Consider the following 26,380-nt stretch of genomic DNA (forward strand, 5'->3'; position numbering starts at 1 on the left):
TTACATTATCAATCATTTCTGGATCTGATGAATTGCCAGTCCCCATTTTGAAAGACTCTCTGTGCAACATCTAACTCAAGATGTCCAAATGCCATTCATTTCTCTGCCATGGATGCCCCACTAGGATATTACAAAGCAGGAATGTCCGTCTGTCCGTCCATGCCTGAACTAGTCCCTCAGTTTTGGGGCGAGCCCTGCCAAACCTTCTGTGGAACCTTGGGACCCAGTTTCCTAAGGTGGGTTTGAGGTTTCATAAATCCCTCAATACAATTATGATTTTTAATTTTGATCCGCACAAAGCTGCTTCCGATCTGGATGTTACTCCAGAATGGCGTTTCTCTTGATTTACCTCACGAGAGTTTCTCATATTGTATTTTGTTATATTAATGGTATCGTATTAATTTGTGATTGGAATGAAAATATCGAGAGATTGAGTTTGAAGGAGAAGGAAATTATGTGAGGGTGTCCACCCGTGACATTCGCCGATTCGGCATGTGCAGTTTCACCATTTGTGACATCATACGAGGTGTGTTCAAAGAGTATCCAACCTTAATTTTTCGTGCGTAAACAAATGAAGCTAGGGAGGCGTGGTTTGGTGCATGCACGTATGTAGGTGATCCTCATCCGTATGCGTGAATATATTCCCACCTGCAGAAGCTGTCAGTCGCCGACAGACCGCCGATGAGTGAGGAAGTGTAAGTGAGCGCCGTTGGATTTTCGTTTTTGACTATATACATATATATATATATATATATATATATATATATATATATATATATATATATATATATATATATATATATATATATATATATATATATATATATATATTACCCACCTTACTTCTGTTGGAGTCACCTGCAGAAAGTTTTTGCCCAAGTCCTACACGAATCGGCCGTCCATGCCTGACGATCGACTGAAGGTTTCACATGAATGTGGAATTTATCTCCGTCACTGAAGGTGAAGGAGGTTATGTTTTCACCACCTTCTGTTGGGTGGTCGCTAGACTACCCTTATTCTCAGGTTTTCCATCTGTTGGGTAGTCGATGTCGTCGAAATTTGAAATTTGTCCTCCCCTTATTTTCACTTTTTCCGTCGATATGTTTGTCTGTCTGTCGTCTGTCTGTCTGTCTGTCTGTCTGTCTGTCTGTCCCTCTGTTCGGTCCAGTACTCCATTAATACAATGGCGATTTCGATGAAACTTGGTTGGTAGGTTCATACCATGACCTAGTTGTGTGCAAATGAGAACCGTTGCTATGGACACCACCATTGCCTAGCAACGGGACTTTGAAATTTTTGGAAAAATCCGAATTTTTTTTCTTTGCGAAAATCGAAAATCGGCTTCCGTGCTTTTATGCGCACTATAATCAACCCCTTTGTCAAAAAGTTTCAGCCTGATACGTCAAAAACTGTATGACTAATATGCAATTATATATTACAATATGCTTTCGCCCCAACATTCGCGTTGGGATTCCCTAACGTAGGGTTCGGGAATCGAACACAAATGATGAATGGACAGTTGCTCGTCATGTTCCTATATGGAACAACGAACGGCAAAAATGCCATCTGATGTGTTCTCTTAGCGACATATTTCAAATTCGCCGTAGTCTAGCGACCACCCATATCGCCTACCGGCTTGTCTGTCTGTTTGTTTGTTTGTGTACAGGATATCTCAAAAAGTTGTGGACGGATCCGGATGAAATTTCGTGGACTTGTGTGACAAAGACGAACTGATTAGATTTTGGTGAAGATCCAGATCAGACTACAATAATTTTTTAATTTGATTCCTCACCATTGAGAGATCAGGCCAAAAACGATATATAACAAGATATTTCAAAAGGTTGTGGATGGATTCGGATGAAACTTAGTGGAAATGTTGAGTTTGGGAAAAGGACAAATTGATTTGATTTTGTTGAAGATTCGAATTCGGATTTGGATACGAGAATTATTTAATTTTGAAAGTGATTCTTCACCATTGAGATATAGGGCCAAAAACTATATTATATAGCATGATATTTAAAAAATGTATTGGGCCCGATATGTTCTCGTGGATCAGGCATTGCATGGCAGAGGTATGCACTCTACCGAGTGCCCTTCTATTTGGTTCATGGTTTGGCCTTCGTCGTTCCCACATTGTCTGTTTGCTTTTGGGCTCTCGCTCGTATATTATATAGCAGGAGTGTCTGTCCGTCCGTCCATCCCCAAACTACTCCCTCACTTTTGGGGCTAGTCCCACCAAACCTTCTGTGGAATATTTTGGGGTCCCATCGGATGTCTTAAGTCGGGTGGGATGTTTCATCAATTCCTCAATACAATTATGATTTTGAGTTTTGATCCGTCTGCAACTGCTCCCTGTATCTGGATGTAACGTCAGAACAGCATTTATTTTTGTTTATCTCACAATGTATTTGTAACATTGTCTTTTCTTATATTCACGGTATCGTATTCATTAGCCCACACTCGTCAAGCGAAAAGTGGGGTTGAGCAATCGATCGTGTACGTGCGTACGTGTCTGCATTTTGTTATTTAGGTCATGTGGAGGTGGGTCGGTTCGTTCAGTTTCGTTGTGCAGATCACCAATCTAAACGAAATTCACCCTGAATTTCATGAGAACACACCATTGAAATTCCTACTTGTTTCCATAGGCACAAGTTGACACACCGACAGTTATTACCATTTGAAATTACCGCCGTGAAGTGGGCGTGGCGTGCTTGTAATCGCAGAGGAAACGACCAGGAAACAACAAATCAAGATGGTGGCGCCCATGGTTGTCGTGTGATTTCGAGTGATTTTTGGTCTTTCAACAACCAAATATGCGTTGTTTCATACACTTGGGCAGGGAGGAAGATGAGAAAGTGACGCAATTCACGGATAAGAGCTGGCGTAAGGTATGTGAGTGTGCGGAGGCTTGGTGCGACACCACAGATAGTGAAACTACCAACAAATGCCGTTTGCTGGCTGATCAAATGATGAAACTGCTGCCAATGACTGATCTTCCTGCGGATGCCGGCTGTCACTGGTTCTGCTATGCGTCGTTTTGTAACAAGGATCATATAAAACGCGCTGAAGCCAGGAAAAGGAAATCAGAAGCCAGCACTACTGCAGTTTCTGCTAGAGCCAGTGAGGTGGTGGGCGGACTCGAAGAAGAGGGGCACTCATACCACAACATTCGTAGAAAATTCGTCAGAACCTCTGTAGAAAGGGTGGCTGGCAAATCAGCTGGTGTACTGCCAAGAATTTTTGTCATATGCCAGAAAAAAGACAAATTCATCCGTGTCAAAGGAAAATCTCAACGTGATCAGTTGTCCCTGGCAGAAACACACGATGGAGGAAAGCTGAGGGAAACTGCTGAGCAGAGGAGAGATGAATGTGATGTGAGAATAATGACAACTATAAAGGATAAAGACTGTGTGGCGCTGGCAGTTTGTTATCACCGGAAATGTTATTACGAGTATGTGAATGACACATACCACAGACAGAGTGAAAGTAAACTCCAAACTCAGAAAGTGAGCTATGACTCAACATTTGACATTTTCTGTGATAAAGTAATCCAGGTAAGACTCATTGATGGAAAGCAATCTATATATATATGAAGAAGTTGTGTGAGATGTTCAATGACCTACTCAGAGTATGCGAAGGTTAGGATAAGGCCAACTACCAGGCAACAAGACTGAAGAAAAGACTGCAGGAACGGTACCCAGACATGATTTTCTATCGTCCACCAAAAATGTCTGAGAGCGAAGTGGTGTACATGAAGGACATTGATATTGATTCCATTGCTCAGGCTGCTGTTGTAGACAGTAGCTCTACAACTGAAACAGAGTCAACTACAGAGGATGAAGCCAGCCAGGGTCCACAGCAGGGTGACTCAGACCTCAATTTACATGTTCTATACTTGGGAGCACTCATGGTGAGGGATGACCTGAACAAACACCAAAGTGTGGACATTACAATGCCATACTTGGAAATGGTGGAGCTAGCACTAGAGCTTATACGGGAAACTCGTACTTCGAACTGGCCGAATAAAACCTTGCGATCACGAGAGCGTCAATGCCCTGAAACTTTGCTTATGATCACCTAAACTATGCAAGGTACTTACCCATTTACTGGCTGGAAATGGCCGGGCGAGAGCACTCCCACCCAGACACCTATCAAGCGTTCATGGACGGCAAATAGACTGCCCAACGGCATACTCGTTATGGATTTAGTAGTGTTGAGTGTGATCAGATCATAGAGCAGACTTTAAATAGGGACAGCAAGACCAGTGGAGGCATCATTGGTTACACTCAGAAAAGCACAGCTGTGAAGAAGTGGATCCTGTCCCAACCAGCACGTGTGGAAATCGCAAGGAAATGAGAGTCCATGGCGGGTATCCACGACGAGCCCCGAACGAGAAAGGATTTGGATGTGTCGAGCTCGAAGAAGAACGAAGCAGCGGTGGTACAAGTGATGGACACAGTACTTCAAAATGATTAACCCTTTCTCCGGCGCTCACCTTGAACTCGTCAATATTAGTTCAGGTGTCATCGCACCGCCAGCCACTTCCGCGGACTTGATGAACGCGTATGTCAAGGGAGAGAATGCTGTCGTGCAATTCATGCGTGATTGGCTTCTCTCGGGTGAGGTCCCATTCTTTAGTCCGATTTCGAAGACCAAATTGGCAACTTTCTCAAAGGCGCGAGGAAAGTCGGCGACTCCCCACCAGCAGACGCCGAAAGTTGAAATTGCGAATGAACGTCGTCTTTTCACACGACTGCTGTTGATTGGCGAGAAAAGCAATGTAACACTCCACGATCTGCTCGCATACCCACTGGCGAACATATCTTTCCCGCTGGCATTCGGTGATGGTTCGATTGTTAAGACGGACAAAGCCAAACTCCGCAACCATATGCTGAAACTGTGGCTCGATTGCCGTGTGGATGCTCGGCCTATCCAAAGTGCAACAATTGTGGATGGAATGGCCGTTATTCAGGCGATTAAAGGCTGGTTCACTGCCTAACACTTTCAGCAAACTGGACATCGTAGTGGCCAAAGCACGACATAACCAATCTTCGAGACTGGACGTGGTGTTTGATACTTACCCAAGTATCAGCATCAAGTGCCTGGAGCACGCCAGACGAGCGGGCAGGGCGGGCGATCTTCAGGTGCGAACCATCTACGGACGTGATCAAGCCCTTCCAAAACAGTGGGCCAATTATCTCCTGAGCGGAGCCAACAAGGGGGCATTGATAGAGTTCATCATCGAATCGTGGACAAGAAACATCTCTCCATCAAAACTGGGTGACATGCTGTTGTACGTCAGTCATGGCGGCAAATGTGAGAAAATCAAGGCGTCGAATGGTGTCATGACTGTGTCGTCAGTAGCTGAACTTGAATGTGACCATGAGGAAGCTGACACGAAGCTCCCGCTACATGCCGCTCACACGGGACAGAATGAAGAGTCGGTGCGCATAGAGAGTTTCGACACCGATGTGTTTGTGTTGGCGTTGGCTCACTCAAAGTCGATTCGGGCGTGAAATTTCCATCTGGTCACAGGAAGTCCCAAGGACATTATCGTCGTTGACATTAGGAAGTTGAGTAATGCCCTGGAAAGTTCTGTCTGCGATGCGTTGATAGGTTTGCACAATTTCACGGGAAGTGATACCACCAGTGCATCCCACGGTAAGGGAAAAACAAGGCCATTTGACTTGATGACGAAGGGTCCCTATCTCATCACCTGTTTCGGGAGCATTGGTCGAGAATTCACGCTAGATCAGAATATCATTCACGACCTGGAACAATTCGTCTGCGCCATCTCCAATCAGCCGACCATGAAGAGTGTGGATGAGGCTCGCTACAAGCTATTCCGCAGCCAGTCGCTGGGAGAACAGAAGTTGCCACCTACAAGCGACGCTCTGATGCTGCATTGCAAAAGAGTGAACTATCAGTCTGCGATCCACCACCGCGCGACTGAGAGGTTTATAGAAGCCCCTTCTACATTCCACGAATGGGTGGAACGCAACAGAGCACTGATTGTTCACTGGCTGAACAAACCACCAGCGCCGAAGGAACTGTTAGAGGCGACGAAATGTAATTGCAAGAAGACGAAATGCGAGACCAACCGGTGTTCTTGCCGGTCAAAAGGACTGTCCTGCACAGAGTGCTGTGGGTGTCAAAACTGCACCAACGATGATCAGATCCGTGCAGAAATGGAACTTATGGATGATGAAAGCAGAACTGACGATCATTCCGACGACGAACTGTGAATGCGGGTGTCACACTGCTTTTGCTGTGGTGATCTACTACACAGTAGTATTCAGGTTGGTTAGCATGTAATAGTGGACTTGAGTTTTGTAATAGCAGCAGTCAAGAGCCTAGTTCAGCAACCGCTTCAGAGCAAGAACTACTGGAGTTCTCAGGCAGTAATCCTCTTGTGGCGGTTCCACTTTTCATCAGGCTGAGTCGCGCAGTCTCTTTGATTTAATCCGTAATAGCCAATGTAACTGTCTTTAATAGGCGCTGTAACTGCCTTTAATGGTCAATGTAACTATCTTTAATAGCCAGTGTGGCTGCCTTTTAAGCAAAAAGTTGCCTTGGTCAACTCGAAGGCCTGTTTGGTCGGTCCAGACGTTTTCGGCCGGTAAAAATATGTAACCGCTTCGGTTTACGACCTTTAATTATAAACATCTTTAATAACAGTGAATAGGGCTCGGTATAAACATATTGTATCATTTTAAGACCTCACAAGAGTTTTCTTTGACCTACATATCAGTCCATCCTTGATTCTTCATTTCTGTGTCAAAATCGTGCTTTAATGTTCGGTGTATCTTTAATTGCCAAAAATGACCAATTGTGTCACATCCTCGACGTGGAAACAAGTGGATTTGGACTCAGCGTCTAAAATTCTTTAAGTATGCCAAATTTCATCCAGATTGGTGATCTGCACAGCGGAAATCATTTTCTGAAGGTAATAGGGAGTACCTCCTCATGGTCTAATTCCCTTTTCTCCTCAAACACTTATCAGATTGACACGAAATTTTCTCCATTGGTGCGACTACTTACATAGAAGGCTTTAATGATAATTATGACGTCACAGGTCACGTGGTGTGGCAGCCATGTTGGAAAAAAGGGGAAACTTTGGACCTCTCTATCTCTGAAACCGCACCAAGGGAAAAAATTGAAACTTGGCACATGGCAAGTACTCGCCACGGGGGATAAGTGTGATATTTTGATGATGTCATTGGTGCCTTCGTTATGACGTCATAATTGCATCTGTAGAACGCTACATCCAACCAGTATGAACATTTTTGAGGGTCATCTCGGGATAAATTGGGCAACAGAAAATAATTTATGACATCATCGGTCATGTATTTTGGCAGCCATATTTAAAAAAAAATTAAAAAACCTTCAAAAATATTTTTCTCTGAAATGGCTGAAGAGATCGTGGCGTAAATTTACAGGTATGACCGCCTATCCATGAGGAACAAAAAGTTCCTACCTATAATGTCATAGGTCACATGGTTTGGCAGCCATATTGGATTTACCCTATAACTGATAAAAAACAATCTTCTCCAGAATGGCTGGACAGTTCAAGGAGAAACTTCACACAAATGTTCCCCAAGCCTTGGGGATACCAGGGTATTTACGAATAATTGATAGGTCACATTGTCTGGCAGCCATATTGGATTGAACGAAAATCTTAAAAGAAAATTATTTCTCTTGAACCGCTTCATAAATTGACGTGAAACTTCAAAATATGATCGAGCAGTGATAGGGAATATATGTTTTAAATTTCAACCTGATCAGGCACATGGTCTGGCAGCCAGAATTATTAAAGTTTTTTGATCTGGGGTTTGGTATAAAAGCCAATTGGGGTTTGAACTCAGGATCATAGGATCCCAAACCCACCATCCGAACCACTGAGCCAACACCAGGCAGAGTTCTAGTTATGGTCATTTTTAACCCCCGCCATCGAAGATCGGAGGTTACTGTTTTCACCCCTTTCTGTTTGTTTGTTTGTTTGTGAACAGTATTACGGAAAAAGTCCTCGACGGATTTCGACAAAATTTGTTGGGGGGGTTGGGTAGGTATGGTCCAAGGATCATGCCATTAGATTTTGGACTTTGCCCCCCCCAAAAAAAATTGTTAGAGAATTTTTTTTTTTTTTTGCATTTCTACATGTTTTAAGTGATTTCCAACCCCCCCCCCCAAAAAAAAAAATTGAGAAAAAAAAAATTTTGCAACTTTTTTTTTCAACAAAATTTAGATTTCTTTTTTTTGCATTTCTACATGTTTTAAGTGATTTCCTACCCCCCCAAAAAAAAAATTGTTAGAGAAATTTTTTTTTTGCATTTCTACATGTTTTAAGTGATTTCCAATCCCCCCCCAAAAAAAAATTGAGAAAAAAATTTTTGCAACTTTTTTTTTCAACAAAATTTCGATTTCTTTTTTTTTTGCATTTCTACATGTTTTAAGTGATTTCCAACCTCCCCCCCCCCAAAAAAAAAAATTATTAGAGAAAAAAAAAATTTTTGCAACCTTTTTTTCAACAAAATTTCGATTTTTTTTGCATTTCTACATGTTTTAAGTGATTTCCAACCCCCCCCCCCCAAAAAAAAAATGTTGGAGAAAAGAACTATAACTCTGTCAGCACTGTTGACCATATTGAATGAATAAGATATAAGGTTCACTTGAGTGACCCAGCAGTTTTGGCGGCGGAGGTTTTGCACTCTCCCGAGTGCTCCCCCTCGAGTTAATTCTGTAACACACCATTGCACAATCACCACACAAAATACACCCTACAAAACTACACAAACACCACACTTAAGTCCTGGTGAGGGTCTGCATTCTTTTTTTATTATTAATCTTTTGAAACATTATGGGTGAGCATCATATTGGTCTCTAGTTGACAACATTTTGAATAAAGTTGGCTTTAGACACTGTAGTTAAAAAAATATAAACACAATTACACCTGTTTTGTGTTCAAGGTATCAGAATTATCTCTAAATTCAAACTGTATGCTTGCACTAAAATATATATATATATATATTTTTAAAGTCTTCCCTCCATTTATTTGTTCCACCACAGGTAAACACAAAGATGTCAATAGAAAAACGACTAAGCTCATCAGGTCCAGAATGCCTCTCAACAAAAAGGTATCCCTGAACACAATGACACCCAAACCTGTAAATTTCCACTTCCTTTTAGTCACATATATCAGATTTTATGGGTTTGCTGTGCTTGACGAAATGCCAGACTCAATTTATTATGTTATCGTGGCATTGTTTTTGTTTTATGACTCTCCCGCCTGTCAAATACCATTCCATGCCATCACCTCTCCTTGATGGGTAGTACTGTGAGTTATTGTTCGCTAGCTGGGGTACCAGGCGTTGCCAAGGTGAAAAGGAACATCACCAAATTTGAAATGAGGGCAAATATAATTGAAAAGCAATTACATCCAAATCAGAATCCATCACAAATATCAAATTATTGTAATTTTAGACATATTCATGACCTTAGGGTATTATTGCAGTGCCTTGGGATATAAAACATTTGCAGTTTTGTCATGTCACAAAAATATGAAGAATAGCAGGGACCTGCAGAGCATCACGCAAAATCAAGTGTAATTTCAAGTCCTCAACTCTTCCCCCTCCGCCTCACAAACCCCAAATCATAACCCTAACCCAAACCCCAAGTATTCATCCTCCTCCACCCAACCCAAAGGTGTCAATCCCCTCCCCACTTCAAACCTTCAAACCCCCTCCCTGCCCCCCCAACCCCACCACAACTCCTCTCCCCCAGAAAATCCTCACCCCCTCTCCAAAGCATCAACCTCCCCCTCACAACTCTGTCCCATATTTGCTCTGTCCTTCCCTCCTCACCCTCCCCCCATTCAGAAACAGCAAACTGGCATTCCCACATCAAAACAGCAGAATATTTAACGCTTTTCCTTCCCCTATCATGCTGTCATCGACTTCACAGAAACCGCGACCGAAACAGTCATGGCCCGTCACAGTTCAACTCACAATCTCGCGAGATATGCGGAAACCCCGTGGAATTACCACTCTCAAGTGACCATGATACCCGAAACCAATTATCTTCTTCCTGATGCATATGTACACATCGTTAAAAGTAAATAATGACAGTTTGATGATGATCCTTTTGGCCATCTCTGAGAAAAAATGGCGACATGCAGACAAACATCTCTCTTATACTGTAGTATAAAGTGACCTGCAAAAGTATTAACCCCTTCCCATAATGCCACATTTAGATGAATTACGAATTTTGTAGAAACAATTTTTCCCAAATTAACTTTTTTATTCATAATTGAAGGGATCAAACTAAAGTCTGTTATAGTTGAAGGAGGTTACATGTCAGGAATACCTGTAAAAATAACATGTACAAATCAAAATTCACTGGTCGAAGAAGTACTCGGCCCCTTTGGTCAGTGCTTGGTGGAAGAACCTTTTGCAGCAATGACTGTGGTACAGTGAAGTGGATCGGCTGTTCGAGCGGTGGTTGATCTTTGTCACGTGGACTTCATTCGGCCTGTGATGCTGTGCAGTGGATCGGCCGTTTGAGCGGCGATTGATTTTTGTGCCCGTGGTGTCGAGGAGATCCGAGCATGGGAGTTGAGTGTGTTTACGTGAGCGTGAGGAGGATATAATTGAGTGATTTTTTGAACTGTAATTTTTGTGAAATGCATTTACTTGTAAGCTGAATAAGCACAAATTTAATTTATTAAGGACAGCAGGAAGAGCAGGACATAAGGAGGGAGAGGGGTGGGGGTGGGGGAGGGAGGAAGAGAACAGTTAGTGAGTGGGGTGGGGTTATAGAGGAGTGCCTCAAGGGTGGGTGGGGGTTGGCAGGGGAGAGGGGGGAGCAAGTGGAGAAAGAGCAGTGTGTGTGTGTATGTGTGTGTGTGTGTGTGTGTGTGTGTGTGTGTGTGTGTGTGTGTGTGTGCGTGCGCGTGTGCGCACACAGGATTATGATAACGGACTAGGGTAGTTGGTCCAGCAGGTCAGCCAGGGCAGCACTGCTAATTGATGAGCTGAGCATCCCAAACTGATTAAGATGGTACTAGGTGTGTAACTTTCTGAAGCGAGGTCAGGCTAGCTAGTTTGAATGTGCGATTAATGGAGGGAAGAGGTGGTGGAGATGATGCAGAGGAGGTTGGAAGTGTTGCATGTGCAGTAGACCAGATGGAAAGGAGACATGGCGAGGAAGTTTGTAGGAGGACACAAGCTGTTACATGCGGGTTGGGATTGAAGGAGGAATGGAGTGGGAATAATAGGATTGGAAAAGATCAGCAAGCAGGTGGTCAGAGTGAAAAGATGGGAGGGATGGATAGTTATTGGATGGGTGGTGATAGAGAGGCAAATCGTTTGTGTTATATCAGTGTATGGGCTGCAAACAGGAAGGACTGGGGCGGAGAAGCAGGAATTCAGGGATGCACGAAAGAGGATGATGGGAATGGTTGAGCTGGACGTGATGCTTTGCGTTGTGGGTTACCTTAACGTGCATGTGGAAGTTGTGGAGCCGGGAGAAGAGGAATGTGTTGGTAAATTTGTTTGGGGAACAAGGAATAGAGAGGGTTAAGAGCTGGTGGAGCTGGTAGCGAGGAATGGGATGGCCATAACGGGTTCATTCATTCAAAAGTGGGGAAGCTACACAATTACCTGTAGGAGTGGACAGTAGAGAACTGAACTGAATTTGATGGTGGTAAGAAGCGACGTTGTGGAGGGTTAAAGGCAGTGATGGCAGTGGTGGGAGAGCATGTTATGTAAGGTAGTGGTGGGAGAGCATGTTGCCACCCAGCACAAGCCTGTGGTGTTTGTTGTACAGATGGGGAAAATGAGGGAGGTTAAGAACAGGGTTTAGAAGATTATTAGGTGGAGGAAGGGTAAGGGCAACGTTGCCTTGGAGTACAAGAGAACCCAAAAGACCCAAAAGACACACAAGACTCCTCAAACCCTTGAGACCCCTTTTACGTTTAAGACCCTTTCATCACTTCAGACACATTTAGATGTTTCCACCCTTTAGACCCCTTTGTGCCCTTTTTATCCCCAGAACTTTTTGACCTTTACACCCCTTAAGTCCCTTTAAACCCCTCAGACCTTAACACCACTTAGGCCCCCAACAGCCTTCAGACAGATTATATAGCTTAGACCCTTGACCATTTAGAGCTTTGGACCACTTGGACCTTTTTCATTACAAATAAATAAAATGTCACCAATATCTATATTTTACTAAAACTCTCATCTTGTATATATGTATGTATGTATGTTCCCGAAATACAGCCAAAATGGTACATGATAGTACAAAAATTTTCGGCCCACCTTACTCACCATTCGCCTTTGGTGTGCAGGATCAAGTTTCGTTCAAATCGGGCAACAAAAAAATGATTAAACAAGTGGTGCCAGGCACAACAAATCCCTCCCATTTAAGGCATAAAGTTATTTTGGGGATCAAATTTAAATTTGATAGATCCTTAGCCTGAATGTTGATGATAAGGAATAGAATAAGGAATATTTTAGTCTTAGTTTGAAGTCAATTAAACCATTTTTGACGAAGTTATGACCGTAAAATGACTGCCCTTTCAAGGCCACGTAAGGTCAAAGGTCATGGTGTCAAATGAAAGCCAATAAAGGACTTGATATATGTCTTCCATAGTAAACACGCATATTCCTAACCTTTTTTGATTTATAATGGAAAATTTGTAATTTGGACCGATGACATCATAATGCTTGAATGTGATAACTGTTGTTTAAATCACGGGTACTTGAAACTTGTAAATTATGTTAGCCTAGAGCTGGCCTAGAATAAAGTTCACGACAAGCTTAGTTTGAAGTAAATCGGATCATTTTTGACGAAGTTATGAGCGAAAAACGATTTTGACCTTTTCGTGACCTGACCTTGACCTTTGACCTAATTGGACCCAAAAGTTAATGGGGTCGTCCGAGGTTCATTACCCACCTGTGTATACAATTTGACAGTGTTTGAGCCAGCCGTTTTCCCGTAAAGTTGTATTTTCGTAACCATGTTTTAATTATAATGGAAAATTTGTAATTTTGACCGATGACCATGACCCCCAAACTTCGGACCCCACCGATCTTCACAAATATGCATTTTTCACTATAAGAATGGGTAGGATTATAAGTGACAAATAGAATAAGGTTCACTATAAGCTTAGTTTGTAGTAAATCAGATCATTTTTGACGAAGTTATGAGCGAAAAATGATTTCGATCTTTTTGTGACCTTGACCTTTACCCTTGATCCAATTGGACCCAAAAGTTAATGGGGTCGTCCAAGGTTCATTGCCCACCTGTGGATTAAATTTGATAGTGTTTGCTAAAGCCGTTTTGCCGTAAAGTTGCGAACAGACAGACAGACAAACAAACAGACAAACAAGCAGTCATAGACTGGTACTTACGAAATCGTCAACTTGACCTCTGACTGTCTAATAAAAGCTGTCTCTGGAGAAGGTAGCGAAGCAAAGCAGAAGTTTCTACCATGATTCTGTACCAAACCATCAAAAATTGAATTTTTGACCTCACTGTGACCTTGACCTTTGACCGATTTTGACCAAAATCTAATCAGCGCTAGCCATCACCCTCCTGAATCATGTGGTGTAATTTGACATTGGTAGCTTCTTCCGTTCTTGAGTTATCTGTACCAAACCATCAAAAATCGAATATTTGACCTCACTGTGAACTTGACCTTTGACCAAAATCTAATCAGCACTAGCCATCACCCTCCTGAATCATGTGGTGTAATTTGACATTGGGAGCTTTTTCCGTTCTCGAGTTATCGTGCCTACAAACAAACAAACAAACAAGCAGTCATAGACTGGTACTTACGAAATCGTCAACTTGACCTCTGACCTTGTCTCATTAATGCTGTCTCTTGAGAAGGTAGCGACACAAACCAGAAATTTCTGCGATGATTCTGTACCAAACCATCAAAAATCGAATGTTTTGGATGTTTGACCTCACTGTGACCTTGACCTTTGACCGATTTTGACCAAAATCTAATCAGCGCTAACCACCACCCTCCTGAATCACGTGGTGTAATTTGACATTGGAAGCTTCTTCCATTCTCGAGTTATCATTTTTTGGATGTTTGACCTCACTGTGACCTTGACCTTTGACCTATTTTGACCAAAATGTAATCAGCACTAGCCATCACCCTCCTGAATCACGTGGTGTAATTTGACATTGGTAGCTTCTTCCGTTCTCGAGTTATCGTGCCAACAAACAAACAAACAAACAAACAAAAACGGAAGTCATCAATATACTTACGAAATCTTTAGATTTCGTAAGTAACAAACAAGCAGTCATAGACTGGTACTTACGAAATCGTCAACTTGACCTCTGACCTTGTCTAATAAAAGCTGTCTCGAGAGAAGGTAGCGACACAAACCAGAAGATTCTACGATGATTCTGTACCAAACCATCAAAAATCGAATGTTTTGGATGTTTGACCTCACTGTGACCTTGACCTTTGACCGATTTTGACCAAAATCTAATCAGCGCGAGCCACCACCTTCCTGAATCACGTCGTGTAATTTGACATTGGTAGCTTCTTCCATTCTCGAGTTATCTGTACCAAACCATCAAAAATCGAATATTTGACCTCACCGTGACCTTGACCTTTGACCGATTTTGACCAAAATCTAATCAGCACTAGCCATCACCCTCCTAAATCACATGGTGTAATTTGACATTGGTAGCTTCTTCCGTTCTCGAGTTATCGTGACTACAAACAAACAAACAAACAAACAAACAGAAACGGAAGGCATCAATATACTTACGAAATCTAAAGATTTCTAAACAAACTTATGAAATCTAAAGATTTCCGGTAACAAACCGGACGATTACAATATCCCGCTCCCTCCCTCCGGGGGGGGGGACGGGATAAAAATAAATTCCCAATTCCGTCAAGTACTCTTCGGGAGTATTTGATCAATGCAAACAACCTCAGCAGTATAGTTCGCTGGAACTATCTTTTTTTTTTTTCTTGAAATGATTTTTTTCATCAACCGCTGTCACAACAGGTTCACAGGTCATCTAGTTACAAATAAATTTGCAGAAAAGAAATGTTTGTATTATGATTGGTGTAAATCATGACAACACAGCAAATCTGTGACGTCGATCTCTGTAACGATGTGTGCAGAGGCGAGCGCAATGAGCCGGACCATGCCAGTGCAGAGGGATTTAAAATTTTATTTTACTTTATTCGAAAACCCTAAATGATTCCCTACACCATAAACTGTATCTGTTAGGAACCTAATATTTTGCATAAATGTAGCCTAATCTTACAGAAAAACGTGACATGATCCTAAGAGTTATCAGGTATCACATGATTTATCACATGACCCCGCAGTGACGTTTCACGGTTTTCACACAGTCACACCATGGCGTGGCGTGACTCTGTGGAAGAACATGTGTTTCTCGTTGAACATTACATTAATGCATCCTTGAAGGACTATCAAATTGCATTTAAAAGTCGCTTTGGTGGTCGTACGAAACCTTTGAAATCAATGATATGGAAACTGGAGAAGCAGCTCAGAGAAATAGGAGGCATGAAAGTTAAAAAGCCCATGTGCCAGCCAAGTGTTGTTCCACCAGAGAAAGTGGATGAAGTGCGGGAAACTATGGAAGTGAACCTGAAGAAATCTCTGAGATGTTTAGCACAACAAGCTCACTGCTCATCTTCTAGTGCAAGGAAAGGGGTCAAGACACTTAAACTTTATCCCCACAAAATTCATACAGCACGTCAGTTACTGGAGCCAGGTAAAGGGACTCGTCACCGACTCTGAGTGGCTCCAGAGTATGGTAAGAGAACAAGACGATGTTTTGGATGTTATGTTTTTTACAGACGAAGCATTGTTTCATCCTTTTGGGCATGTAAATTCACAAAACACTCGTTTATGGCTGAATGAACAACCTTATGCAATGCATGGAAGGCCATTGCATTCCGCAAAAATTGGTGTTTGGTGTGCTGTAAGTCGGCAAAGAATTATTGGCCCAATTTTCTTCTCAATCAGTAAACTCAGACGTAACATCAACATAATCCATGAGTTTCTTGGGAATGTTACAGAAGATGAAATCAACCAATGATGGTTTCATCAAGATGGTGCCACCAGTCACACTTCACGATGCAGCAGGAGCAAACTTGGGCTACTCTTTGGTGACCGTGTTGTGTTCAAGTCATTATGGCCACCTCCATCCCCAGATCTTACGTCGCCAGATTTATTTTTGTGGGGATATTCAAATCAGCAATATTCCCCAAGAAATACTCCACTCTGTGTCAGAAAGCATGTTGCGAAGAATGAATCCATACCTGCAACATGGTGGACACTTTCAGCACTTCATTTAAGGTAATCAGTTGTGTGGATCATGTCACATCTCTACATTTACACAAAATATTAGGTTCCTAACAGATAGTTTTTCGTGCATGGGAATTATTTAGGGTTCTCGAATAAAATTTTAAAAATCGCTCTGTATTTGTTATAAAGCGAACGTTTAAACACTCATGGCCAATCGGTGAGGCCCTTCCAGGGAGCCAATGGAGTCCTTCTTGGGTCCTTTTTGACCCAAGACCCTTTTTGACCCAATGCTTCGGGGTCCTCTTTAAAAGAAAGCTCGTCATCATGACACGGGGAGCTTGTGCGCCTGTCCTTACAAGCCGGTTATCATTCCTATTCACGAGTCTCTCAACACATCAGTGTTTGATGGTGACTTTTGTTCAACATCGACAAGACGATTGAGCGAGGTGGACTTCGTTTGTTTGGCTGAATGGTCATGGTGAGTTTTCTCCTCTGTTTGCCATCTTCAACACCATGTAAGGGGTGGCGGCTCGATGCCATTACATTGATCTTCTTCACCAGCCGCAAGGAGAAACTACGAAGAAGTAATCATCAACTTAATTGATAACACGTAATTGCGTTTTAAATGTGAGTAAGAGTCCTCCTCACCCGGTTTAAACACCATCATCGTAACCAGCACATTGAAAGGAATCATAACCACAGAATTAATTTCACAAAGGGTTTGAATAATTATGTAACTGAGAATCATCTGATTTTTCTCTGTTAATCTAAATTATTCACATTTTATCTGCATTTTTAAACTTTATCACTTTGGAGTACTTTGTGAACAGATCTTTAAGCAGTTCACAACTTTGTCATAGGTCACATGGTTTGGCAGCCGTATTGGATTTAACGGAAAACCAATAAAAAATCTTCTCCAGAATGGCTGGACAGATCGAGGAGAAACTTCATGCAAATGTTCCCCAAGCCTTGGGGATACCAGGGTATTAACGAATAATTGAAGGTCACATGGTCTGGAAGCCATATTGGATTGAACAGAAATCTTTAAAAAATTATCTATGTTGAAATGCTTCATCGATCTATGTGAAACTTCACAATTATGATGTAGTGGTGATGAGGAATATATGTTTTAAATTTCAACCTGATCAGACCCATGGTTTGGCAGCCAGAATTATTTAAATTTTTGATCTGGCCTTTTTTGTGGGGGGGGGGGGGATAAGGCTCACTTGGCTGTGCCTGGATGGGTTTGAGGGTAGACTTGTAGTAGCTGAAATGCAGTGTGACCACTCCTTGGCTTTTTTCACAAGATCTTGGCTATTCGTTGTTCACCTTGGTGTCTTGGTTTTTGATAGGTTTTCTTGGAATATAGGTTTTCTATTATCATCGCTTTTCCGAAACCTTGTGAATTCTTGGCTTTTTTCATTGGCTCACCTTGGCATTTATGAAAACTAGTGCGTGCCCGTACGTGCGTGGCCCTACGTGCGAAAAGAAAAAAACTTTCAAACAACCACACATTTGGCCATTCCTTCGCTCTTGTAAATGACGACTGGATTGGGGCATTGTGTTTATCTATAAATGCGCATAAGAAATCGAGAAATTATGAGAATACAGTAAGTCATCACTATCCAGAAGTCCGTACGTTGTAACCCGTAATGGGGAACTCGCTCTAACTTGGCCATAACTTGGGAACCATTTGTCCGATTAATTTCAAACCTTGAAAAGGCAAACAAACAGAGATTGCTGGAATTATAGATAGAAGATAGATACTGTGGGTGCAAAACGCCAAGCAACGTGTCCTGTCATTGGTAACTGAGGATCTCTTCCCATACGGCATCGCCTACGCAGCAACGTGTCCTGTCATTGGTTTAGTAAATAAATGGCCATAACTTGGGAAACACTTGTCCGATTAATATCAAACCTTGAAAAGGCACATCCTCAGGTCCCCAGCAATATACGTGGCAAGTTTCAATTAGATCGGACCAGTGGTTGTCGAGAAACAGCGGTCACAAATACACACACAAACAGACAGACACACACACAGAGATTGCTGGAATTAAAGATAGGTGAGGAGTGGTCACACTGCTGAAATGTGAATCCTATCCAGGTTCCTCCTGATGACTTCGTCCTTTCTTTATGCTTGTTTAGGTTCCTTCTGCTTACTCCAATGCAGTATTGTACCAAGTTGGTCTTCCATTTGATTTGAATTGAATTTATTTTAATCCCATTCTGAATTAAATTGAATAATAATGAAAAACGTCATGGGTCAGGGTCAGGGTCAGGTGTCCGATCAAAGCGGGGTTCCATCAAAGTGGGACGCGTCTTGGTACCCAGTCATCACTGCCAGCAGTTGTAAATTGGCAGTTCTACTTATGTCTCTTATTAATTACGTAACACACCAGAACACAAAACCACGCATAACTACCCAAACACCACACAAAACAAGTCCTGGCTCAGTTCTGCAATATCTGATTGCTCTTTTTCATGTTTATATATGATTTGTTGTTGGAGTTTATTTTATTTCTCTGAATGCTGATGATTTAAATATCTTTTTTTGTAGCTTCAATTTCATACTGTTGATTCTTCCAAGATTATATGAAACGTTTAAGTGCACATGCCTGTGTAAGTCACCACTCACGTTTGATATCTCTCTCTCTCTCTCTCTCTCTCTCTCTCTCTCTCTCTCTCTCTCTCTCTCTCTCTCTCTCAGTCTCTCTCTCTCAGTCTCTCAGTGTCTCTCTCTCTCAGTGTCTCTCTCTCTCAGTGTCTCTGTGTCTCTGTGTCTCTGTGTCTCTGTGTCTCTGTGTCTCAGTCTCTCAGTCTCTCTCTCAGTCTCTCTCTCAGTCTCTCTTTGTCTCTCTTTGTCTCTCCATCTCTTTCTCCGTCTCTCTGTCTCTGTCTGTCGCTCTCTCTCTCTGTCTCTGTCTGTCTCTCCCTCTGTCTCTCTCTCTCTCTCTCGCTCTCTCGCTCTCTCGCTCTCTCTCTCGCTCTCTCTCTCTCGCTCTCTCTCTCTCTCTCTCTCTCTCTCTCTCTCTCTCTCTTTGTCTCTCCATCTCTTTCTCCATCTCTCTCTCTCTCTCTCCCTCCCTCTCCTGTCTCTCTCTCTCTCTCTCTCTCTCTCTCTCTCTCTCTCTCTCTCTCTCTCCCTTTCTCTCTCTCCCTTTGTTTCTGCACCAATTTCAGTTTGCAGAAGTCCTCCACAGAGTTTGTCAATATCATGGCTAATGGACAGGTACGTCATGTTTTTAAAACCATGTTATAAGTTGTCATTGGTTAAATGAGATGCTAATATGTACAAATGTTGTTTTATGGTCAACAGGATAGAGTGGCTATCTAATTTGGCCAACCATTGAACAACTTTCAATCATTATTATATTATACAAGATTAATATCTGTAGTTAAAACCTCGTGGCAGTACCCCTGAGTGCTCACCTGGTCGTGACTGGATAAGATAACCAGGAACAAGAAGAAAATGGTTTATTTTATCCACCGTGAAAGATAAAAAGCTGCTGATCCTTTGGGGTTTACCCTGTGTCGAAGCAAAAGATGTGCAATGAACACTTCCCCACAAGGGTGAGCTATTCATATTATCTGTTAGCATCTCGCGTTACCATTCTGAATAAAATTGAATATTATGACAAGTTTCCTTGACGAAGAATAAAGCCTGACAAAATGTAAAGTTGGAAACTTCAGCAACTTTTCATCTTTCATGACGGATAAATCAACAGTTTTTATACGTCTGCTGACATATTCGCCGGAGACATTATGTTTTCGGGTTATCCGTCCGTGCTTGCATCTTTGATAGGTGCTTGTTGCCATGATAACTTTAGAACGGCTGAAGAGATTCAAGTCCAAATGCAGTTGATATGAAATCTTTCCTTTTTTCCAACAACCTCATCTCAGATCACCAATTTAGTTTCAGACCAGGTCACTCCACCTTGGACATGCTGCTCTGACTCACCCAACAATGGATGGAGGCACTCAATATCAGAAACAAGTTCAGGGCATTCTCTCTGGACATATCTCATGCTTTTGATACAGTCTGGCATCCTGCTTTACTCTCCAAACTCTCTGCCGATGGCATCCAAGGCCAACTCCACACTTTGCTCACTGACTTCCGCCACTCTCGTAGCCAACGTGTGGCACTCAACGGATTCCTTACATCTCCTCTCCCTGTCAAGGCTGGAGTGCCCAAAGGGAGTGTTCTGGGCCCAGTCCTATTCCTGATCTTCATCATTAATCATGCCTGGTGTTGGCTTAATGGTTAGGGTGGTGGGCTTGGGATCTGAGGGTCCTGAGTTCAAACCCCACTTAGCTGTTGAATTAATACCAGGTGGGGTTAACTCGACCTGTCATCCTTCCGAGGTCGGCAAAATGAGTGCCAGCATGCTGGTATCCTGTGTCGGAGTGGCGACCCGTCCAGGATTTTACCCAATAGCCAAGGAGACTACTTAAGCAGAACCAACACTCTGCACAGAGTATGGTCCTAATGGATGGATGGATGGTGGGCTTGGGATCCTCGGATCCTGAGTTCAAATCCCACTTGTATGTTGAATTAATACCAGGTGGGGTTCACTCTGCCTCTCATCCTTCTGAGGTCGGCAAAATGAGTGCCAGCTTGCTGGTATCCTGTGTCGGAGTGGCGACCCATCCAGGATTGTGCCCAATAGCCCAAGAGACTGCTCCGGCAGCACCAACGCTCTGCACAGAGTATGGTCCCAATGGATGGATGGATGATTGATACCTCTGACTCTGCAAAATCCTCTTCATCTACTTTCTGACAGCTTCACCCACTGCAATGACATCCCTCATCTTTCAGACAGGCAGGCTGCTGCCTCTTCCCTCTCTTCAGACCCGAAAAAAAAATCACAGCTCGGAATATGTTTTTCAATCCTGACAAATCTCACACTCACAATCTCTTTGCGAAAGGACCTTCTGGCAAACCCTCCTCTCTACTTTCTTCACAATCCTCTTGAGGAAGTTGAGTCATTCAAATTCCTGGGTCTCAATATCAGCAATGATATTTCTTGGGCAAACCACATTTCAACGTTGGCCTCCAAAGCCAGTCGTCGACTTGTCATCCTCCATCATAGAAAGTCCTTCCTTGCCACACCTGAACTCTTATCCACCTGCAAGGCCTTCATCCTCAGTTTGATGGAGTACTGTTCTCCCCTCTGGGCTGGCTCCCGTGTCTCGCATCTTGCTCAGCGTGACACTGGAAACCAAGACCTTTAAGATTATTGGAATCTCCTACAATGAATCTGAGTCTATGGGCTTGTCACTTCACCATCACAGATAGGTCGGTGGTCTCTCTGTCTTCTACCGCCTCCTTTCTGGTTTTGCACCCTCTGCTCTTTCCATGCTTTGACCCTCAGGTTTCTGCAGGACTCACATGGTCCACCATCGACCCCCTTCTGGTGAAACGATCTAAATCCAGGATCACTACTCATCTCGACTCATTTGTTCCTCTTTTTTCCCTGCTTATCGAATCAACTTTCACAATCTCTTCAATTTCATTTTTCCCTCCAGGTCTTCAAGACAACTGTTCACCACCATCTCAGATTGTCCCAAATGCAAAATCATGACGTTTTCTACCCTTGTTAACCCCACCAAAATCCCACCTCCTGATTTTCCAGTTTTTCCTCCTTGCAGTTTCCTACTTCATGCATGCATGTTTTGCCTCCTGTTTTTGTCTGTTATGCACTGATTCGGGCAGTGTGCTAGCTCTTCCACGAGCCTCAACTACGTACAAATGAAATAAATAAATTAATAAACGCTATTCGAGAGTCAGTGACACGGAATACACCACAATACTGAGATACTTGTTTATTGACGAGTAATGATAAGGACGTTCCAAGTACGATATTAAATGTTTAATCATCGATGTAAATATGTGATTATCGATATCAGAATTCCCGTTTGCTTTTATGAGTCGGAGGAGGGGAAGGTGTGGTGTGTGGGGAGGACAGAGAGTTGATGAGAGCAATGATGGGACAGAGTTGGAAGGGGGATGTTGAGAGTTTGGGTGGAGGACGGGGGTTGAGAACTTTTGTTGGGGGTTTGTGGCCGTTGAAGTGTTGTGGTTTTGACGGTTTGTAGTGGAGAGGTTGATTGAAATCTTCGGGTTGGGAGGGCGAGGTTGATGACTTGGGGTTTGTGAGGGTGGGGAGTTGAGGACTTGAAGTCGCATTTTACATTGCGCTGATGTTCCGCGGGTTCGTGCTCGTGTTTCGTGGAAGGCACACAAGTTGGTAAAACTTATTGCTCAGGTATTGCTCTTGCTGATAAACTTTGAGTTACCGGACGTAAGCCGATAATTATAGTAAGTACTCGATGGTTTATAAAATATTTTCTTCTATCACAAATTCCATTTACATAATTCCATTCTAAAATGAAAATCACGTTATTATTTAATTCAATCACAATTGCTAACTCCTTTCCTCTTCTCCGTTTGGAGGATATGTTTATGTTTTGGGAGGTAGTCCAACTTGTGCTCTATGCCAGACATATTGATTCCTATTTCTTTTTTTTTTCCGCATGTCCGGCCCTTGTGAAATGAAAGTGACATTCAAACTAAACTTGATTCGAACAATCATAGAGAAACCACTGCAGCTGGCTTGCTGAACTTAATTGATCTATCTGATGTCAAACTGAAAATATGGAACGTTTCCATTTGGTTTATGACGTCGGAAATTGATCACTTAAAATAGAGTGTGTCATTGTGGTGGCGGGGAACGAGATCTGGACCAATGTGATCGTTTCAAGATCAAAACTTCAGGCATTTTTTTTTGTTGTTGGATAAACATTCAAATCTGATTGTTTCGCCGTTCTGACAAAGCTGCTTCATCTTTAGAGTCACAGCGTTGTTGAATGGAGCTGTATACGAACTGAGGTGGAGTTTCACATTGTGCTGTGCATTGTAATAATCATCCTAATTCACTTGCCTTTTTATGTGTAATTTATTTAAAAAAAAAAAAAAAATTTTGAGAAGTGCTTTCTGGATTAGCATATGTATTCTTGGATGTATTGCTTTGCAAAGCAGTGATGTGTTCATTGTTTTTTATTCAGCTGGAACAAAGTGTTTCTGCCTGAGGTGGAAGTGAGGAGATGGGGTGGAGAGGTGTAAGAGCGAATGGTGTGGTGGAAGGAGGGTGTGGAAGGGTTTATCGTGAGGGGTGCGGAAGGGGGAAGGGGAATGCAGCGCTGTGCTCTGGAGGTCAAATGGACATTTGATGTGAAGTCTGTTTAGCAAGTTGAGGGTTGAGAATGAATGGTAGGCATCCCTGACCCTAGCTCTGCTTGTCAGATTGCATCTGCGTTCACCACCGGCACCTTTCATGATGTTAACACTCCTATGGCCTGCCATTCTAACTGTTCTTGCCATCGTGACCTAAGCCTTGTTCCACTCCTCAACCGCATCTATACGGAGATTGGGAATTGCGATCTTGCCACGAGTGATAGAGACATTACCGTAAATAGTCCAAGCTTGACCATGCTAAATCACAGGGCCATTTGGTGGACTGTTTTGATTCGAGAAACGGTACAAGGTTGGATTTTCTCGATGGGAATGTCTATGATCTAATGGCAGTTTAGTGAAAATTGTACCAGCTTTCCAAACGGGTTTGTTGTAGCCTGTTATGAGTTGTTCAGGCTGAAACTTGATGTCATCTTGCAAAGAAGATGATCTCATAAAGGCATCACTGTCGGTCCTCTTGCAGCAAGCCTTTACTTTCTGTATTCCTTGGGAGGGAATGCTGAATAATTTATAACAAGTCATTACCAAAATGCTGTTTGAGAATGGAGCAATATTCAGTCTGTGTTGCAATATCTGTAACACTCGAATCGTCAACAACCTCTATGCTCTTCTAAAACAATAGCACTACATTTCCTTGAAAGAGCATGATCAAGTGATTGTGCCTCGCAAAATGCAACAGTTCCTGGCAAAATAAATAACTCGCAACCAAGGCTGTCAACATTGCGACGGAATATTTGTGGTGTTCAAATTCATTCCTCATGCTCTAACTTTCTCCTGTTGTTTTTTTTATTATGATTTCCAATGTTGCTCCAACAACGGACCTCACTTAGCGCATCCAAATTGACTTGGATCGGTGAACCTGTAATATTGCAGCTGGGCTAGGTTTGGGCCTCGTTAGAGGAAGGAAAAATTGTACCCGACAGCTCAATATTGACCTCGTCAAGCCTACGGTAAGAGCAGCGGCTTGGAGGCTTGAGTCCGCCACCATATTGACATAGACTGCAAAATGACTGTTTCCAGCCTTAGGCTGCCTCATGTTACCAGACAGAGAGGGAGGATGGCTGGGCATTCGAGAGAGGAAAGATTGTTATTGTAATAGATCAATTACGCCAAAATTTGGTGGTAATGGCCAAGATTGATTGGTCTCTACTATTGCAGCAGGGATTTGATCCGTCTGATGATATTTTGCCGGGCGAGGTGGCTGAAAGGTCGGCGTGTTTGGATGGGCAGGCGCCCTAATTGTGTGCGAAGGGCTGCCCATTTCAGGGCCATCGGTCCTGCCATCCTCGCTTTATGAAGAGGCCAGGCGTGATCGGTGGTGCGGCGTCACCATCCGTTTAAATTTGGCCTGCGCCGGCAGGCAGGACATGCTATTAACAGGGCACCCAACACAGTTGCTTGACCATGTGCCGTGCCTCAAATCTATCTGGTTAAGGTCGTGTTTACAAAAATCGATGTGCTGGAAATATTGTTTCATAGCACCGTGATATTTGAGAAGTGACAGGTGCTTTAATCATTGAACTTTGCGCCTGCAAGGAGAAAGGAAAATATTGGGAAAGAGACAAATACGTGTGGTGCTGAGTTGAATGCATCCATCCCGCTTTATGGGAGCACTCCCTGCATGTATTTCTTCGCTCACTGATGCCTTCCTTGTGAAAAAAAGAATGTCTGTCCAACATCCTCAACCATCACTTGTGATCATTTGTTCACACACTGTTGTCACTATTTTGCAAAGCGGTTGGTTTACCAAAGAAGAATGGATGCTAAGTTTTTTTTCAAAGCGGGTTTTCCTTTGTTGATTTATATCACTGGAAGACTGCAGAGAGTCTGCTCATTTGAGTGAGTCATTTGGTGAAGCATCTGAGATTTTACCTTGAATCCCCACAATGGGAATTTAAAATGAACGTTGGCAACGGACGCGTGAAGCCTTGCGACGCACACAAACACGATGGTCCGTTCATATACCTTCATCGAAATATCACATGCACATCACGACACATTTACCAATATTTATTAATCCTTTTGCAATACAGGTTAATAAACATACTTTTGAATAACAGGTTTATATAAATAACAAGTTTATGAATGCCTTTGGATAACTATTCCTGTTTTGTGTATTTGTATTGGAATTGCAAAAATGGTGCAACACTGAAACTTATTTAAATATGTGTTCCAGGACCAGCAGCGCTGTCCGTTTGATCATTTTTTTAAAAATAAGTAATAAAAACATTTTAAACAAGAAAAAAGCAATCAGAGATTGCAGACCCTCACCAGGACTTGTTTAGTGTGGTGTTTGTGTTCTGGTGTGTTTCGTGATTAATGAGAGACATAACTGGAACTGCCACTTTATAACTGCTGGCAGTGATGACCGGGTACCAAGATGTCTCGCTTTGATGCAACCCAGCTTTGATCAGACATATGACCCTGACCCATGATGTTTTGTTCCTGACCCATATGACCCTGACCCATGATTATTGTTCAATTGAATTCAGAATGGGATTAAAATAAATTCAATTCAAATCAAATGGAAGATCAAACTCGTCGAGGTACATTCAAAGTACAACGCCCACGTGCCAAATAAATAAATAACAAATCCTGCAGCGCACGGCATTGCCGGGGCGATGCTGCGGTGCACCACATGGAGACGGAATTGGGAGAGAGTGGTGTACAATTATCGATTGATTAATTGATTAATTCCGGAATTAATATAAATGAATAATAATCGTAAAATAATTAATTTCTTAATCAATTGGCCAATAGCATGCCAAAACTACCACTGCTTTATCCGAATCTGTAATTTTTTTGAAAATTAAGTAAT

General features: G+C 42.5%; 1 protein-coding gene across 4 annotated transcripts in view; it reads left to right on the top strand.

Annotated features, from left to right (window-relative positions):
* Positions 1-26,380, top strand: part of MAP2K5 (mitogen-activated protein kinase kinase 5) — a 307,732-nt gene that overhangs the window by 83,396 nt on the left and 197,956 nt on the right. For 3 of the 4 annotated variants that reach the window (XM_085849335.1, XM_085849333.1, XM_085849334.1), the window contains exons 6-7: positions 9,067-9,134; positions 19,491-19,539. The exons of the other annotated variant lie outside the window; for it this stretch is intronic. In XM_085849335.1, the coding sequence (XP_085705461.1) occupies positions 9,067-9,134; positions 19,491-19,539 (117 nt within the window). The remainder of the gene's footprint in view (positions 1-9,066; positions 9,135-19,490; positions 19,540-26,380) is intronic. 4 annotated transcript variants of the gene reach the window in all.

The sequence above is a fragment of the Eptatretus burgeri genome, chromosome 12 (genome assembly GCF_056783735.1).
Source record: "Eptatretus burgeri isolate ZD-2024b chromosome 12, Ebu_testis_v1, whole genome shotgun sequence".
In the NCBI taxonomy this organism is placed as follows: Eukaryota; Metazoa; Chordata; class Myxini; order Myxiniformes; family Myxinidae; genus Eptatretus; species Eptatretus burgeri.